The sequence below is a fragment of the Paralichthys olivaceus genome, chromosome 18 (genome assembly GCF_024713975.1).
Source record: "Paralichthys olivaceus isolate ysfri-2021 chromosome 18, ASM2471397v2, whole genome shotgun sequence".
Taxonomy (NCBI): Eukaryota; Metazoa; Chordata; class Actinopteri; order Pleuronectiformes; family Paralichthyidae; genus Paralichthys; species Paralichthys olivaceus.
In genome coordinates, this window is record NC_091110.1 from 1,623,304 (window position 1) to 1,642,757 (window position 19,454).

At 38.4% G+C, this 19,454-nt stretch overlaps 1 protein-coding gene across 2 annotated transcripts in view; it reads right to left on the reverse strand.

Moving 5' to 3' along the window:
* slc12a2 (solute carrier family 12 member 2) overlaps positions 1-19,454 on the reverse strand; it is a 49,982-nt gene that overhangs the window by 17,667 nt on the left and 12,861 nt on the right. For both annotated transcript variants that reach the window (XM_020081908.2, XM_020081907.2), the window contains exons 2-17: positions 14,991-15,110; positions 13,573-13,648; positions 11,577-11,672; positions 9,616-9,755; positions 9,118-9,228; positions 8,829-8,937; positions 8,563-8,687; positions 8,296-8,380; positions 8,036-8,193; positions 7,638-7,745; positions 7,418-7,541; positions 6,807-6,908; positions 4,735-4,890; positions 3,953-4,052; positions 1,981-2,092; positions 895-1,035 (exon numbers count right to left, since the gene is read on the reverse strand). In XM_020081908.2, coding sequence (XP_019937467.1) covers positions 895-1,035; positions 1,981-2,092; positions 3,953-4,052; positions 4,735-4,890; positions 6,807-6,908; positions 7,418-7,541; positions 7,638-7,745; positions 8,036-8,193; positions 8,296-8,380; positions 8,563-8,687; positions 8,829-8,937; positions 9,118-9,228; positions 9,616-9,755; positions 11,577-11,672; positions 13,573-13,648; positions 14,991-15,110 — 1,863 coding nt within the window. The remainder of the gene's footprint in view (positions 1-894; positions 1,036-1,980; positions 2,093-3,952; positions 4,053-4,734; positions 4,891-6,806; positions 6,909-7,417; positions 7,542-7,637; positions 7,746-8,035; positions 8,194-8,295; positions 8,381-8,562; positions 8,688-8,828; positions 8,938-9,117; positions 9,229-9,615; positions 9,756-11,576; positions 11,673-13,572; positions 13,649-14,990; positions 15,111-19,454) is intronic.

Consider the following 19,454-nt stretch of genomic DNA (forward strand, 5'->3'; position numbering starts at 1 on the left):
ACTGGTTGCAGGAGAAGGGAAAACTCTTGTGATATTCAACATTTTTTTCATGTGCAGAGCCAAACCAACGATGATTGTGTACTACTAACAAGTATTCAGAATCCAGAGCCTGAGATTCCCTTAGAGAGCTCCATTATTGTCAAAAAAAGATCTGAGCAACACTGTTGCACTGGGACAGTAATACCTACAAGAGCACCAAATGTTAGTTAATTTGCAGCTACAAAAAAATAATCAATTCTCTTTGAGTAATGTTTCAACTTTTCACTTTCCCTATTCCCTTTTTTGCTGCCTGTAAATGGTCCAATTCTGCCCAATAAGACCTTGTATGCAATACTAGACTATGAGCATAATTAATGATGCATTGAGATCATTTGACAAAGTTGCTAAACCAAATTTTTTATAAAACTTATAGCCTCTTACAGACAATGAATAAAATTCCAGAAACCAGAAAAAAAATCTAACAAAGATTTTTTATTTGTGAAAAATGTATTAATAGATGTCTGCTCATTAAAAGCCCAAACACAAAGAGAGGCAACGCTGCCGGTTGTCTACACTTGTTGTACAAGAGGCATGAACACTGTATTCTGGAAATCAATCTCTGCATGTAGACGAATAACTTCTCTCAGTGCAGTTGTTTGCTATTTAGTCAGTGATTCCTGCTCAGTGTTTTTCTTTCTACTGTCACAAGTGCTTGTTCATTGTGGGAACAGATGGGTTTCTCTGTAATATTCTAAGGTCTCAAGCTTAGTTTGTTAAGTGTCATGAGATAGTATGTAATCTGGTGCTATGCAAATAAAATTTGATTGAACTGAATTGAATAACCTCCAAAGCGATACAGGCTTAATCCATTTAAGATCCTATTTCTAGCACCATTACAGCAGTGATGTTTCCTACCTGGAGCAGGTACTGTGTGCCCTGCCTCATGTCCTCAGCGAATACTGGTGTGTAGAAGGCTTTGGTCTCATTCTTCAGCAACCAGCGCTGGTACCGGGACTGGTCTGTGGATAGATCTTTGAAGTTTGGCCTTCTGTAGCCCTATGGGGAGGCACACACGCACACACACGCATGCACACACAAGCACACGCACACACAAACACACACAAATATATAATTCCACAGCCTTGCCTTTAGCATCCTACAAGTTTAGAAACAATAACATAATAAATGCACGAGTCCAATTTTCCAGGGTCATATGTCACAGGATGACCAATTTAATCTGATTTTGATCACAGACTAACAAATTCCACCTGTAGAACAAAGTCCTCCTTTGAATCTCCTCATCAGGGTTTTTGTTTATTCCTCCAGACAAGAGTTCAAGGCTTCTCTTCAGCAAGGAAACTGCAATGCCATTAGCTGGGAATGTTTACACCATTTAACTGCTCAGCCCTAATGGAAGCATTAGAAGCGTGCACGAGGGCACATCAGAAGCCACTTGTGGACTGCACAGAGCCTGCACTCATCCAAAAAAATTGCATTTCCATTGTAAAACCCTTATTCCTGGCCTGAATTAGTAAAAAAGATTTTTTACTTTTGTAAGTGGGACTGGAACAAACATATCAGCTGTATTAACACTGTGACTCACTGATGTGCTAATTTCTGTTATACTGTGCCTGAGGGAAAAAGAAAGGTAAGAAACCCAACCACTGTGATAATGTTTGAAAGGGAAAACTTGTTTCAAATGATACAATATATATAATAAAAATAATCTGTATGTGCTGTGGTGCTACTTTTATTGATTTGCCAGTTAGAAACCAACAGTAGTTACTGAGAGCTTGGTACGTCTACTCAGATTTAGAACTTAAAACTGATGCACTGAAACACCTAATGAAATGTATTATTGCTGACTGTATGGCGTGTATTCAACATGCTAACATTGTATAGTGTGTCGAAAAGCTTTTTTCCCCACATAGCTTGCAGTATTTAATTAGATTCTTTTAAAAACAATAACCACAAAAGGCAGCATATATTACATGTACTCACCGTGCGAATATGACCGCAGATCATTAGGCCTACATTCTTGGTGAAACTGTGAACCAGGTCCAGAAGAGCTGGTCGGGAGTTGGGGTAACCAGTCATCACCAAACACTGGGGTCTACAAACAGACATGTACAGAGTCATCAGTACATCTGCATTAATGTCAGGTTTTACTCTCTCTATATAAACAATGTCATAATTTAATATTTTGCAATGGCATTAACAGAACTGTTACTGTTTAAATCTGCAACTACTTTTTCTTCTGACCCTCACAGTGGCCTCTAGTTTTCTTAGCACAGGACAAAAAAAAGCAGGAGCAGAGTAGCGAACATCAAAGCAAATATGCTAAGCTCCATGGGATTTAATGGAGGCGGTGAGAGTAGAAAAGGAGCTCAGAGGAATATACAAGTCTTTCTGAGGACACCATCAAATGCCTTTTAATCTCCTGCTTGGTTTGCTGCCATGAGAACAGTCCAAAGGCACACCATCACTAATACATCCTCAAATTACCAGTGCACCGAGAGCTACACATTTAAGCATTCAGAGAATGATCACAGGCACCAGGTAACTTTATTTAGAGTTAATGGATCAGCTACCAATACATTGGTATTTATACCGATAAAAGCCACTTGATGATCAGTCATTTGTCTACCAGTAATGATTTAGTTGTACTCTTACTCTGAACAACAGCCCTAACAGCCTGTGAGGATAAATCTTAATTGTCGATTTTGTATGAATTCTCCTGTTTTTCCTTTGGCCACCACCTCTACACATTGGCAAAATAAATTTGTGAGATTGCAAAAATGTACAAATGTTTCATGAAATAAGTGCAGTTTACATTGCATATGTGGTTACTTATCAATACAAGCAGGGCTGGGTGATTCAGTATTATCATCTGACAGTTTATAGGGGAATAATATCTTGATGATATAATCAATTCCAGTACAGTATATGATACAAAATACACAGGAAGAGTGGTCTCTACTGAAGAGTGTAGCCCAATTGGTTGCTTTAATAGTTTGGGTACATAACCCATATCGTGATATTTTCATGCATTATAAAAATATTCTATTCATTTTGGAATAAGGATTTAAAGGTACAGTGTGTAGAATTTTGTGATATCTAGTGTTGAAATTTCATGTTGCTGAACACCCCTCACCTCACCCTCTCCTTCTAAACATGAAAAAGAACCTGTGGAAGCTTCAGTTGTCATAAAAACTCAAAAGGTGTTTAGTTTTCCTGTCTGGACTAATGTAAAATACATGACGGCCTCTGTAGAGAGGACCTCCTCAATGTAAATATAAAGTATTTAAATATAAAGGGCCTTTTCTGGGGTAAAGAAAACTATAATTCATACAATTTAGATGAAACGAACTAGTGAAAACATCATGAGGATTATTCTACATTACATTTCTGCAAATAGTTTCCTTTCACCTAAATCTTACACACTGGACCCCTAAAGCATATTGTACAGCCCTTGCCACCAATAAAATAAGAAATTTCAAATGCTGTATGCTTATTATTATCGTTCCTATTGTATCATCATCATTACCAGCACCAAAGTCTGGTCGTTCAGTTTGTAAGATTTAGGGTGAAAGGAATTGTTGGCAGAAATTGAATATAAAATAATCCTAGTGGTGTTTTCACTGGTGTGTTTCATCTAAATTGTATGAATTGTTGTTTTCTTTACCATAGAATGGGCCATTTATATATAAACTGGACAAACTAAACCCTTTTGAGTTTTCATGACAACTGAAGTTCACCACAGGTTCTCTGTTATGTTGGGAAGGGGAGGGTGAGATGAGGAGTGTTCAGCTGCAACATGACACTTCACCTCTAAATATCACAAAATTTTACACACTGAACCTTTAAAGAGTGAGCTATCAGCAAATGGCCAAAACTTAGTAGCCATTTACACTTTCAATTATTCATAAAATACTGCCTAGTTCAGTATTAATCGCAGTAATTAGGGACATACCTGAAGTTCTTGATGTGGTCCTCTACTCCTGTGAGGTGCAGAGTGTGGGTCAGGGCCTGGTGGTAGGTCAGAGCCTGGGTTGATGAGCCCCAGTTCACATCTGGAGAGGAAGAGGCATGCAGGCAGAAACACAGTGCAATTAGGAAGTGTGTTTACAGGTCATCGTGCTGGGCCAAAAGACTGCCTGACTCATGTGGTGTTACAGGCAGTGAGAAGGCCTCCTATGTGTGTGTAGCTGCATGTCAAACTGAGCGTGCACACAGGTGCCCAGGGTCAGTTTTGTGTTTAAAGAAATGCAAAGATGTGTGTTGTTTTTGTGTGTGTGTGTGGGGGGGGCTGTGTGACAAGTGATACATTTATTAGACAGCTACATACAGCTTACACAGACATTAACAACTTCTCACTCTGATGAACTGTCAACAGGTTAATGTTTTTGGAAAAGCCATGACAGAGATCAGTCAAGGCCGTGTGTTGTTGAATTTAGGGTTAAAACTGGGAGCAGACACTCTCCAGAACAATCAACATGAACATGTTTAACTTGTAGTGTTCTACATGTGTGACATGCTTTCTACAAGTTCAGTATCACATGTAGCAATATAAAAAAAAACAAGACAATGTGATTTCATGAGCAATTGGGTTTGTGAGCTAAATCTTGACAAACAGCACAGCGTGCAGTGAGTGCACAACTGTTGGGTTACAATGGCAAAAATACTGATGATGTTAACATTGTGATTTATCAACAGCATCTTACTTTTGTTTTCGTTTTTTAAGTTATTACTCACCTGGCTTCTTGTAGCTGACATAAATATAGAGACCCAGAACAATGACGTTAGTGAGGAGAGCAGCCCACCAGTTGATGACAAACATCACCACACAGCAGAGTACGGCTCCAGCAAGAGAAACCCACATGTTGTAGTATTTGAAGCTGGGACGCCAACCTGCAGCACCAATGAATACAGAAGTCAGAACAGAACAAGAGCAAAGGACATTTATAAACATAACACAACCTTGAAACGCTAGTAAAACACTGTATGGGTATTAACATGTCTGAAAAATTAATTATTATGGTAAACTGTGGAAATGCCCTTCATGTTAAGGCAGAAGTCCGTTTCTCCAAAGATGCTGTACCTGACCACATTAAGTCAGAAGAGACCAAGGTCATCCTCTATAAAAGGAAAACTTTCTCCATATTTTTAACATGGTCTAAACATAAACACTGCTGTTAAAGAGTATGAATTAAGTTAAGGGTTAAATAATGAGAGTTAGCAGCCTGTTAAAGTGTAGACCGGAAGATTATATCAGCTATTAGGGACCACACGTATTTACTTGGTTCCACAGATACTAGACTAATTGAATTTTAGTGATGGGATACAGTGGAATTGTGTGTGGTTACATAATGACAGGGTCTGAAACAATCCACAGGACATAAAGGGTACATTGATGGTGCTTTTTTTTCTCAGTACCATGCAAAGATTCTAAAGAGGTCCTGAAGAGGCCAGAATACCAAATGGGTTCATAGTTTATGGTTGCAAAGGCAGGAAAAACGTCAATGTCAATGTTACTCCTGGCCTTTAATTGAGTAATGTACCATTTAAGTCCATGTAATAAAATGACCTGCTTAGAAGAATTAGAAGCACATAAAGAATCTGTACCTGATGTTCTGCTAGAGCTTTGGTATTGAGGGGGAGAAAAGCACAGAGCTTAATAAAAATACTACATGCATTTAATTCAGCTAATCATTTTATAGCCTTATGTGTCATTTAATCCATATTAAAAAACTCACTTGACAGTTTGGTTTAATTTTCCATGTTTTCTGATATCTGTGTGAGATTTCTACTTTTGTGTCAATCCAATTGAAGAAACATGGAATCTTGTCTCCTTCCAAACACAATGTCCACATCATTCTGGATAAGGCAACTGTTTTAATTAAGGTAAGGTTTCATTAGCATTTTATAAAATCTAAACCTTGCATTGTTTTGAACCTGAATCATTTATAGTCTCTTGTCAATCTTAGCGTTCCATATTTGTAACTAAATGTATACATAACAAAAAGCCAAAGATTCACTTTCAACATGGCTGCTCAAAATATTCCTTTACTGATAAAGTCTTTTCTTCCGAGAGAGTGGGATGCATGATCATATTGAAAACATCACCGGATTAAGTTATTACTAGCTGCTAAATAATATCCAATACAACACCGAGTTAACATCAGATCATCAGACTGCATTACTTTCTGTAAATGCAATTACTGTCACGAGGAAAAGGGGAGCTATTGCAGACCTCCCAAAAAAAAGCACCACCCGTCATTTCAAATATGTACTTCAGTCTCCGTCTGTATTTTTTTTTAATTGACAGATTTTCCCAAATTAAGATTTTTGCAATAAATGAATCTTGGGTCAATATTATTTTATCAGCTACCTGAAAATCATCAAGTGTGTCTACAGGATCCATTGACTTCCCTTTTCGAACCTTAATTTCCCTCTACTATACATTCATTAAAAAGATTCAGTATCATGTGAATGATCATCTAACTACTCATGCATTAAGCTGAGAAAACATACATTCTACATCAGATGTTCTGTTGGCTTCTGAATATGACCTGTCTTACGGGCTGTCAAAAAACGGTCTCTAAGCTCTTTGATGTGATCTGCAGCTCAAGTATTTCCCTTTGAAACCCTATCAGTTCCCATTATATTCACCGTTACACAGCATAAGCCATACAACTCTGCTATTGTGGCTGATGATCTGCTGTGAAATTGACAAATAACGTCTACTTTGAGACGTTGCTTATTGTCTTACTTCTGGCTCTAGCACCTTTTACTTTTTTTCTCTTGTTTGTGGGGCTTGATCTTACCTGGTGAGTTAGCCAGTGAGGCATGAAACACTGAGAAGTTGATCAAGGCATAGGACGCCAAAAAGAAGTTGGAGATGATGGGGGCAATTATGTTCAACTGAGCTGCAACATAAAAACAACAAGCAGTCAACTTAATATTGGTCAAAGCTCACATGTAATTCCGTTTCTCTAATCACATCAGTAAGAGACTAAATCATTTTTGGTTATAATACTTGTTTCTACCAAATGTAGAATTCATACAATTTAGGTGAAACGAACTTTCTACAAATTATTCTACATTCAGTTTCTGCCAATATATCCCTTTCACATAAATCTTACACACTGGACCTTTAAACCAAAGTAAATATTAAACATTATTTTTTTCCACTATTTATTTTCCCTAAAATTAGCACCAACCTACATTGTTATTTCCAGGAAAGTTATTAAAATTGTTAATTACAAACCTGTTAAATTAAATTGTAATGTTATTTATAATTCAAAACATACTGTGGAGTGCACACCACAGCCTCTGTTGTTAGCTTATAGTCTATAGAAAGTAGTGTTTACTGTGTTCTCATACGAAAATAATACCTAATTGTCAAAGTATAAATGAGCAGTGTGTGCAGCCATACCAATGAGGATGAAGGCCAGTGCTATACCGAAGGTCAGGATGTAGCCTCGGAGAGGCTCATTATTCTTGCCATAGCCTTTAGCAAACATGGCCAGGCCGGGGTAGATGTTGTCCTTACACAAAGCCTGTGGATACATCACACCATGTTTTAATTGTTCATTAAAAAAACCTGAACATGAACAACATTGTCACTCATTGATGTATTTTAAGTGGGTTGTTACCTGGAAAACTTTAGGTGCACTGACTAAAGAAGCCAGAGCTGAGGATAGAGTGGCAGAGAAGATACCGGCACTGATGATGGGCCCAAAACCAGAAACCATGCTCATCATCTTAACAGAAGATTAAATGAAATTTGAATCATTTCACTTTAACATCTCAAATCTGGTTGAAAGCTGATGAACACTGCCAGCTCTTGGGGTTGGTGTCATTTACAGAAATTGTCATAATTGCTTTCCTATTGGATAATATTACTATTCTGCTTTTGGAGTACGAATGTTTAAGACTATTGGTTCAGGAAATGTAATGTGCTTTAAATATAATATTTGATTTTCTTATTTGTTGGGAAGCTCCATTCAATAATGAAGTAGTTAAGTAAGACTCATCTAGAGCTGATTCATACCTGAAAGTCATTCAGGAGTCCATACTTGCAGGGATTTTCTTCAGTACAGGAGGAGAAGTCATAGCCGAATTTGCAGGCGGCGTCAGTGCAGTTCGACATAAACTGGGAACTGAGAGTGTCATTCACATTTCCACTGGCTTCCCTCACAATACAGGAGCCTATTGTTAGGAGAGTACAAGGCACATATTCAAACTCTGCTAAGAAACGAGATAAACCTCAAAGTGCATATTCCCAAAGCAACAGAGATATATATAGTATACCTGTTGAAACAGCAACGCCCAGGTAGACTATTCCTGTGATCAATATGGCCAGAAGGGTTCCTCTAGGAATGGCTAGCTGTGGGTCCTGTAACAAACCACCACACCTTAGACTTAAGGATGGCAAGCAATCTATAACTGAACGAATCTCTCAATCTGCATCAGAAAAGGGATTTCAGATCATTTGTAATTACTTATCATCAAGTTTTAGTCAAATGTATTTTATCAGGATGAACTTTTGGGATGTGGGGTTAACCACTGATGACTTACAGCAAGGTCTCCTGAAATGTTTGCTCCAGCCAAAATACCAGTGGCTGCAGGGAAGAAGATTGAAAAGACGGAGAAGAAGGTTTCCCCTCGGAAATTGGGACCCATATTCTCCCACATGATTGCACCTGACAGGAAAATAGAGTTTTAATTACAGAAACACTGACAAAGAATTTAGTGAAGCTACTGCATTAGCTGACATCCACTGTAACAATGTTACAGATGTTAACTCTGCCTCATAAGAAGTCAAAAATCAGGGTGTGTCATACTGTCATAGCCAAAGAAGCCAAAGGATTCCTTTGCTTTGACTGGTATGAAGGTTCCAATGAAGTAGTTGATGATGGCTGTAATGAGGACAATAAGCAAGAAGATCTGGGCCTACAGAGAAGCAAATTAAACAACAAATTAGTCACCACTGACCAATGTATGTATGAATCACTGTGTCTGATAAGATCTTCTTAAATTGATTTTTCTTGAGGACATACAGTATACTGTAGACATAGCACTATCCAATTTAGTTCAACTTTTATGGTAATAGAAATCATATCTTGTTTATACCTTGGCCTCCCATTCCATTCCTGCAACAGAGATGCCCAGGAGAAGGATCACTGTAATTGTGCCGATGATTCGGATATCATTTATTTCATCCATCATGATGGCATCTGCAGCCTGAGAGACAACACAACAATTCTTTGATAGGTATTCTTATAGTTACTTGATATAACAAAAGACATGTTTAAAGCTACACAAAGGCAACTGGACTAGCTTGAGTGACTCCCTGATTCAATGAAAAGTATTTCTGAGCTGAAGATGTTGATATTGTGGTGGTGGCCACAAACAAATCAGAGTAAAAATATTTTCGATTCAGTGTGAAATTGTAGCAAGACAGAGGACGTCAGCTGGGAGGCTGTCTGTCATATTTGGCCAAAAGACACAATTGCATTTACAAGTCACATTGAGGAAGCATTTGGGTGCATTCACAGCTGAACTTAGAATATATGTGAATACTAGTCCTAAATGGGTTCTAAAAGTACCACATGGTGTTGAGAAACTTACGGTAAGAAGTTCGACAACAGTTTCAGCAAAGCCCACCACATACATGGCTACAGCCACTGCATTAGCAAAGGCAAATATCAAACCAATAGAGCCTCCAAACTCTGGACCCAGACTCCTTGAAATTAGGTAATATGCTCCCCCTGAAAATAAAAACAAATGAACAAGACATTAGTTTAAATTAACTGTTACATAAATTTGGCATAAATTGGTAGCATGAATTTATTATTTTAACTTAACATGTTTAAACATGCAGTTGGATGAAATTGCAATTATCTGCAAATTAAAGTATTGTACTACGTAATAACTTTCCACAGCCTGTCCCATATAACTTGTAAATATGACCAAACTGTTACCAGAGGTGGGTTCAAGGTGAGTTGTTTTCAGTGTTTCCAAAGCTATCCCTTTAAACACAGTGTAAAGCCAGAGTCATCTTGCAGGCCTGCTTTAGTCTGTTGTTTATGTAAAACAGGACCATTCGAAGTTTCTATGAGCACCGTTAACAAAATGATCAATTAAGCACTCTACTCTTGTGTTCCGTGTTGTCATGGCCTCACAAATTCAACAGCTGGGATCCACATTATATTTATTTTGATTCCAGGATCAAATATCTATTATTCTGAAACAGCACTTCTGGCTGGGCATGCTACTTCTAACCAATATCCAACTATTTGCCTCTCATCTGTAGTCACACAGTTGCTTGCAACAAAGCAGCTTAGACTTGCCCAGAGGCCCGGCTGGAGAACTCAGCTGAACATAAAAAGCTGCACTTTGTTGTAAACTGTTCAGTTGTGTCACACTGTGATATGAAATTAAACATTGAGTTTGATGGCCCCATGTCCTAATGGACCACACTATGATCTGACTAGTAACCCAGTGGTTAGAAATCTGGGACACTTATGTGAGAAACCTATACAACCGAATGTCACAGAAAATTCCTTATCCCTTTCAGCCTTTAATATATTCAGTTACATACAGCTTCAGTGTTAAATGCCTTGTTTCCCTTCTCTGCCAAACCACCTAACACAATGCCTAGATTGGCTATATGGTGTAAGCAATTGCAGCAGCTGTAGTCCTGAGGTCACACACACACACACACACCCACCACTTTAATGGTGTGAATATTGGCAACTGGACTTGCTTGTGTTTCTTGAGCCATTTTCAGATGTGAACTCCAGAGAATTTGGTCCAGTTTTCCTTTCATATATATGCAGAAAAAGTCTGGAGGATCCCCAGAATTCAGTGCATGTCTGAAAGCATAAGCATAACCTAACACTAACCCTTTTTAGATGCTTCAACTCTCATCCAAGAGGCTTCTTCATTTCAGTTTTATCTGACTAATAAGAGTATTGTATCCATGCGTAATGTACGCTCATTCTGACAATTCAAATGAAGCTCTAAAAGCCATACATGTCCACGATGAGTATGATGTATACCTCCTAACACACCTGTAGTTAATGTGAGGTGGACTCTCAAAAACCTCAATTTCTAAAAAAGATTTTACACTACATTTGTTCTGTCTCAAAGCGAGAAAGAATACCATGTCTATATAGAAAACAAAACAACTACAATATAAATTCTACTCTACTATGATTTAGTTTTCATCTAAGAATGTAATGTGGATCCGACTACAACACTATTTAACCTGATCCAATCAAAGAAGAACATCACTACCCAGTCTGCCACTGCTTCCTTCACTTCAACCTTATGTATTGGAACCTTGAATTCCTTCTTGCATTGAAAAGCCTTTGGTATATTTGTGCTTAAGCCTTCTTCTGTCTGACTCCAAAGCTCCACATAATGCTACTCTGATGATAAAGAACTGATGGTCATGCTGGTTAACTGGCCCACAGGTGGATTATCCTATTTCACACCAAACTCCAGAAAGTGGTTAAATATGAGAGCTCTCCTGTCCTTTGACTATAGAGAACCTTAGTCATTCTACAGAAGAACCTTTTGCATACCTCCTCGTACGAATCCATTGGTGGCAATGGCAGAGGTGGAGAGACCAGTGATGGTGGTCACTGCAGTAGCCATGGCAACAATCAAACAGGCGAGAGCTGCAAAAGAAAACACAGAAAGAACTTTACAAAGCTCTTGAAATGAAAAGAATGTGCAACACTGTTAACAGTTTTCTAGCAGGCCATCCAATCACTCTGAGAGCTCTGCGAAAAGTAGCAGCTCTACGTCTGTAGACCAGCTACGAAGTCTGACACATGTGTCACTGTGTGGTGATATTTCACTTCAAAGTGGAGAATTATTAACAAATTCTGGGGGGTGTTGTGTGAGAATGTCAGTAAATACAAGCTGTGTGCCACCCCTGTTGGTAACATTTCTAAAGAGTAATATATGAAGTCATCACTCGTGTCCAACCTTTGTCACATCAAACACATTAGTCACAAGTCACATTAACACTGGCTGGAGAATATAAAAAGAGCAGAACCCTCATGATTGCTTTTTCCCCCCTCTGACATGAAGGTTATGTTATGCACCTATCAGTTTACTTGTTATTCATTTAGTTAGTTTGTCAAAAACGTTATGCACAAACCACTGTAATTCCCATTTTAATTAACTTCTTCAACTTCATCAAAACAAGTCCTCCTACTTTCTCCCTCAACCAATGACAATGCAGCATTACACCACTTGATGCACAGCATTTAACCCAACCTGAACCCGAACGGCATTCTGTTGTATCTGTTCAAACCCAACCACAAGCCAGATGCAGTTTATGCAAAATGCATTGAGTTTGTTATCTTGTGCCTGACACATTTGGCTTTTGCTTGTTTTCCCCAATTGCAGGCATTTACAATGTAAAAAAACATTGCAAGCAGTGTTTCACCACAAATTTATATAATCACCTAAAATGTCACTACAAAGAAAAACACCTAAGGTGAAAAGCCCTGCCACCCGCCAACAAAGGGTGCTCTAAGAGAACATATTTCTCATGTCAAAGCAGTGTTTCCCATTACTTATCTAGATTGTGGCGGCCCTCTATATTGTTATTTGTCCTGCCAGTTTCATAATGAACTAGAAAAAAATATTTACTGCTAACAAAAGAGATCCCTAACTCTGTGTTTTTCTCCCTTGCTGCACTGTATAGCTGTGTGCAGCAATATTTGCAGTGCTATTTGCTATATGCTCATCAGACCTAATAGTTTAAGCTGCAGTTGTGTGCGAACCCCCAAGTGACTCTATCTCTCTCTTTAATGAGAGCAAAATAAGGTTTTTATTTTTTGTTTCCTTTTGCAGGTCAATGAGTGCAATAAACAGATCTCAAATGATCTCAAACCTAAACAAGACAACTGTGAGTCTCTTTTTTTCATGCAGCCCTAGCGTGAAACATTTTTTTGTTTGCTGTTACCATAAAATGTATTAGTAAATATGATTTGTCATGAAGTGGTTATTTTTAAGGTCACAAGTAAATGATAAATGATTTATATAGAGCTTTTCTAGTCTTGATAACCACTCAAAGCGCTTTGCAGGACAGTTTGCCATTCACACATTCATACAGTGCATCTATGGGCCGCACTTTTTTCTATGAGGTTCCATTTGGGGTTCAGCATCTTGCCAAAGGAGACCTCGGCATGCAGATCGATCGAACCACAGTTTTCTGGTTGATGATGATCCCTCTACCCCTCAGCCACAGCAACCCCAATACAAGTAATGTTTTTAAAGATCCATCCCAATGTAAGAACTCAAGAATGTTGTCTACTCTACTTATTTCTCAGTGTGGCATTGCAATGCAGGAAGCAGTGTTATACTCTCTACTTGTTCTTGTACAACAATGTTGTTACACTTTTAACCACAGTCTTACTGCACACAACTTTACATGTCCAAAACACATCAGAACATTTGCTTTTGAAGGAAGGTTACTGTAAATTGAGCAGCCAGGCAACTTCTTTGAATATAAGTGATTTAAATGCTTCAATGCTCAGCTATTAAAAAATGATCTCTACTTACCAATTCCAGCCTGACCAACGATCCATGACATGCGGATGAAGAGCATCACACCCCAAATGTTCAACATGCAGCGCACCTACAGGGAGGAGGGACTGTTACTGTGTATGCATGAGAGGGGACATGTTTAACAAAATTGCACAACTGGGATTTTTTGAGAGAAGTGTTTATTTATGTAAAATATAAAGCTAAAGTCAATGTGAGAAGCATTCTGGCAGTGAGAGGAAGCTGACTAAAATACATGAAATTTACCACCTAGAAGTTGTGTGAGGTAAAATTAGCTGCACACAGTATGCTTGAAGTAGCTCTTTTCATTCACATTTAGTAACAGAGCAGGGCTGAGTTGTTGGTGTGTTGTCAGAACACAGGTGAAATACAAACATTTGAGTACAGGAGTCATCAAATTTGACAGATCTTTATGTTTGGTCACTATGTTCTGGCTTTTGTTCATTCTGTATAAACGTTACATTATTGGATTAAAGGTGATATGTGTGCTACTACACAATATTATTTGAACTGTATGTCGGGCAGGTGACACTCTGGTAAGGATTTTGGACTGTGAGCGTGAATTACTCGTCGCTCAGTTAATGGTTGGTTGGTGCTTAAACCAATGAGAAAGAAATCACTTGCAATAACAAACGTGGTTTTAAAGTTCAGTCAGCAGAGGAGGCATTTTTCATATCAAGACACGTCTGGATAGCATTATCCTGCTTTTATTTTGACATGACTAGTCCTCACTTCCTCACTAATATAAACCTTGCGCCGCTTCTCATGTCTTCTGGTTTGTCTTCTCGAATGGCTTTTATCAAGTGGTGTAAGATATTGTCTGAATAAGACCATCTGACAGTGTAATAACTTACAATCTTAACCATCTTTTTCCCCCTCGCTTTGACCCTATGTGACAGTTACCCAACCCTATTGCTGCAGTCTAATAGTGATTGTACAATACAAATGCAGAACAGAGACTTCTATTAAAAATTACTTATAAGTATATATATGTAATTGTGGAAATTTTGTTCATTATAATCATCGAGATTGTTTATTAAGCTGCTTGGTTCTGTATGTGAGATCGCATATGTCGGAGTCAGAGGCACCAGTCATTTTTCCTGCCAGCCTCATTGTAAAACCTTTGGATAATGTCCAAGTGAGCCCATATGAATATACAGCAGGAGATTATCCAGCGAGTTGATCATGTTTCTTACACGTTTCTTTAACAGACACAAAACTGAAGAATACAAATAAAGAAGACACAGATGATTCGACAAAAGTAGAAATAGTAAGAGTTGCAGTATTTGTGATTCTTTAAGTGCCATGCATATGAACTGATCTCATAGTTTTCAATGACAGAGACAAGAGAATATTTGATGATTATAAAAAATTAGCTGAGTTTTAAAAGTCTCTACATTTCAATAGTGGCTTACCAGCACTCCCTTAATCCAGCCAAACTTGACCACTCCTTTGGACTCGGCTGCTTCTTTTGCAGCAGCCTCCTCAGCCGGAGTCAGCTCATCACCATTGGCAAACCCATCTTCAAATGGCTCCTAAAAAGAAGAAGAAAATCACATTTAAATGTGGAACACAAACATATACTGTGAGTAGAGGGTGATGCTGTCACCCATAGCCCACTGAACAGAAAATCTGAAAACCGGATTTTATCATGAGTAGTCATGGTAACCTTGGAGCCAGGACATACAAATGAACCCATACAAGAACATATTGGATTAGCTTCAAGGTTAAAGTCTGACTTTGCAACAGAATAAATCTGTAGTGTTTGTAAGACTCCTTGGTAAAGGCAGTTTTTAGTAATTAAACAAGTGGTGATATTTTTTTCAAAATGATAATGAAATCTATGTGTGATGGAGTCACATTTCTTACCAGCACTAGCTAAAACACTAAAACAGACAGAAACACTAAGAGAGGATGTCTGCCTCCTGTTTTACTACTCCAAGTTAAAAAAATAACAAAGCCTTCCTCTGATTCAGAGACAATGGTGTGATGTTGATGGCCTTCCTGGGTATACAATACAGTCTACTGTCCTTACTGCATTTATAGCACTTTCGACCTTGGGATGAACACAGGATGCCTGACATTTTCAAAGAATTTCCTATGTCCGCTATCTGGGAGGAATGTACATAAAAATAATACTGCGTGGTTCCAGAACATCCTTTACACCAACTGAACTTAAATGAGTCACGACCATCCTTTCCATGGAAGAATGTTTTATGACAGTCAGTAGAACTAGAAGCTGGAATTCTTATTGCAAGCTCTAATATAGGTGAGGTGAAGTAAAAACATACTGAAAATGCTGCTGTTCTCAGCGTCTTACATTCAATTACATACAATTTTTTTGTCAATCAATAAATCTAATTTTATTTGTAAGGCCTATATTCAGAAATCACAATTTGTCTCGTAGTTGGCAGACACAGTGACTTTAAATAAAAGGACAAAAATGTAGCTTTAAAGCTGACACAGAAATGTTTATGTTTATGAGCTATGCAGCTGTTCAGAGCTATGCAGCTCTTCAGAACAGTTTATATGCTGTATGACCACTCAAAGTGCTTTACAGTAAAGATTTGCAATCCAACTACACACACATTCATAAAGTGCATCTAATCGCAGCACTTTTCTATTACACTGTACATCAATCAAACAATTTGGAGCAATTTGGGGTTGAGTTTCTTGCCCAAGGAGCCTATCTGCGCACGGAATGGGAGGATGGGGATTGAACCGACAACCTTATATGGAACACATAAAAGGTCAAACAGACACAATCAAATGCTATTCTATACAGTGGGGTTCAGTTTTGGTCCACTTGTTTGACAGTGCAAAATATCACAATGTCTGTCCACTTCTCTCCCAGCTCTCCTGTCAGTGTCCCAGAAGCACACCGTGATAACTTCTGACCAAGGTTTTTAAGTTCCAGTTATATATTTCATGTCGGTCTTGTTTGTAGTTCTTTTTACAGTGTATTGATATTTGTATCGTAGAGCAAAAACTACAATACACTTCAAACTCCAGACATTCCAAACTATGCACACCATCAAAATATTTATCATAAAAAGGGAAGTAGCATCAAATGAACATAAACATAAGTAAGTAGTAGTATCATGGCAAATAACACTGCACACTGTAAAAAGTGTAAAAAAATGTTGCTTCATTGTGGCAGGACTAATTCGTTTTCAGCCACAGTCTAGTTAATAATGGGAAATACTGAGGCTTCAGCCAAAATGTTGCTCAGTCACTTTAAATGGGGTGACACCAAGCATTGCCAAACTACAATCTGGTTACGTTGCATTGTGTTGCTCTAGCTGTATAGAGCAGAAATTGGGCTTAGTTCAACTTATCATTTGGCCAACAAGGCCTCAGCTAATCATATTGTGTTTAATCAAATGCTTAAGCACAAATACTAACCAATTAAATTGCTTTTATGTGAAAGCGGAGGCAGATGAAGCGGGATAACCAGGTTCATTTGGTTGTGGAAATTATTTCCAAATGTACTTCTCCAACGATTGCTAGCATGACATGTGAGCACCAAAGCATGAAACTGTAATTGTTGTCGTTAAGACAATCATGCCAGCACCAAGCATCAGGCACACCCACTGTCAAAGGTTCTGTAGAACCTCAATGGCAACGTGTAGGTTGGGGTGTGCGATATTTATTGTCTACGATAATATCTTAATTGTTAAACTATGTTAGAGCTCACATTAACGAATATTGGGTAGAGGCACACAGAGCGTGCACCCCTTTCCACCAGCCTCATGAGTGAGTGAGTGAGAGAGAGCCAGGCGCCTCGCACGAGCTCCACATGCAAAGTTTGAGCGAGCGCTCCTCTCTACCAGCCCAGTATTTGATGACAATACATCATTTTTCCAGTGTTCTGCACTACTTTGGGGGACTAGCTGGGTAAAACTTGTTGTTTTGGGATTGTCCCCTCATGCTTTGGATAAAAGCGTCAGCTAAATGAAATGTAATGTAATGTAAAACATCACCCAATTTTTTACCACACACCTGTCTGACTTGTGTGCACTGCAATAATAAGGTGGGGACTAGCATCAACCAACAGCCAGCATGTGACACATTTAGGGAACATCGGTAAATTGTGGCATCTACTGATACTCATACAATGACAGGTGTTTAGGGGAGATTTGCCAATTGCAGCAATAGAAAATTCCCTTGGATAAACTCTGTATAAACATCAGGCAACATGCAACTGACCACCATGATGTCTGTAAAATAGTCATTTCAAGAGTGTAAAAATCAGCAATGTGTTAGAACTTTCTTCACAACATGGGTTTAAATTCCTGGAAGGCCATGTATTTGACACTCTACACACGAGTGTCACTGCTTCCAAGCTTAGCAGCAAGTCCAATACTGAGGGTATATAATCAATGTTATAATAACTTAGCACCAAACAGACAGGCTCAGTAGATTATTTTCTTTGAAAACTGAAAACCTAATGGAAATGAAGTTTATCAGTATTCTTGTAAGAAAAAAAAGAGACAATAAAACATGTCATTGATCTTTAAAACTTAGTATGTTTGCTTTTTCCCCACATAGAAAATTGTGAAAGGGATAAAGGAATTATAATGAATTAATAAAGAATTGGACCGATATTCTCTGGATGTCCTGTTCAAATGCACAATATGCATTCCCATGAAAAAATGTGTCATATTACAATCCATATTAAGAGAGTTTCCTCTGGTTATAAACGACCTTGGGTTATGGATCCTCTTACACTGTGTCATTTTACAGCAGGAAGTGCAATGATATAATTGTAGCATGCTTTGCAGACCATGTAAATCGATGAGCAGTGAAGTGCGCATGCCCTCAGGATCCATGTCCACTGATGATGATGGTAATGTCCAACTCCAAAGAGAAAGTTATCACTTTTCATTGGTGCTTATGAGGATGGGTATTGGGTATTTTTCTGTGGTTGAATTCGAACCACTAAAAATTAGACTGCTTTAAGACATGAACTGAATCTTCTGAAATTATCGGGAACTGGATGTATGGGAGAATGTCCTGCCTCCTGCATGTCACGATACTGACCTGAATGATCTGTAAATGTTGTGATGTGTTGTTGTTAACGCTACTGATCAGGAAATCTCCTGATGTGTTCTTCATGTGATAGGCAAACTCAGAGTGCTGATTATGATATGACTCTCTAGGCTTCATTTGAGAAGTATCTAAACTATGGTTTCCATGGTTTCCCTCTGACCTTATAGCAAGGTCTAAGATAAAGGAAACATGAAACTAATGAATGGACATCTCTCAACAGAGAGGTTCTATTACAATAAATGCGTGTTTTAAATTATCTAAGAGTGTTGAGCCCTTGGCACATGTAATGCTGAGCTCTGGGAGGGGGGCCCCTGAGCATCACTCTGCATCACTTCACCTGGGCCACCTGTCAGCATCAACCCCCTGCCTGTGTCCCTTCAGTGACACAGCAAAACTGCAGCAATCTGGCTGTGACAGTTGGACAGGCTGTTGAGAGCAAAAAGGTCAGGGTCATGTGCTGTTCAAAGCACATCTTTATACTGGAGGGAGCCTTTTTACTCAACAGTTTTATCAATCTTTTCAAAATCTAAATATCATGATGTTAGGATCTTGAGGATTTGGGATTTTATGGGCAGATTCAGACATTTCTTTGACTTTCTTTACCTGACAGAGCCTTAGCCTTGGTAGTTGTGTATGCTGTCAAAATGTCAATATGACCAAGTATCTGGAATCAAACATTTGGAAATATTCTTTTTTTTTTTTTTTGATTTTCCAAATAGAGGATTTTAGGAAATGCATTAAATTACATTAGCATTTTGAGACCTTTGAACAGCAACTGCTCCAGCAAAACTTGATGGCGTAACAATTTAAAAATAATTAGATCAGCT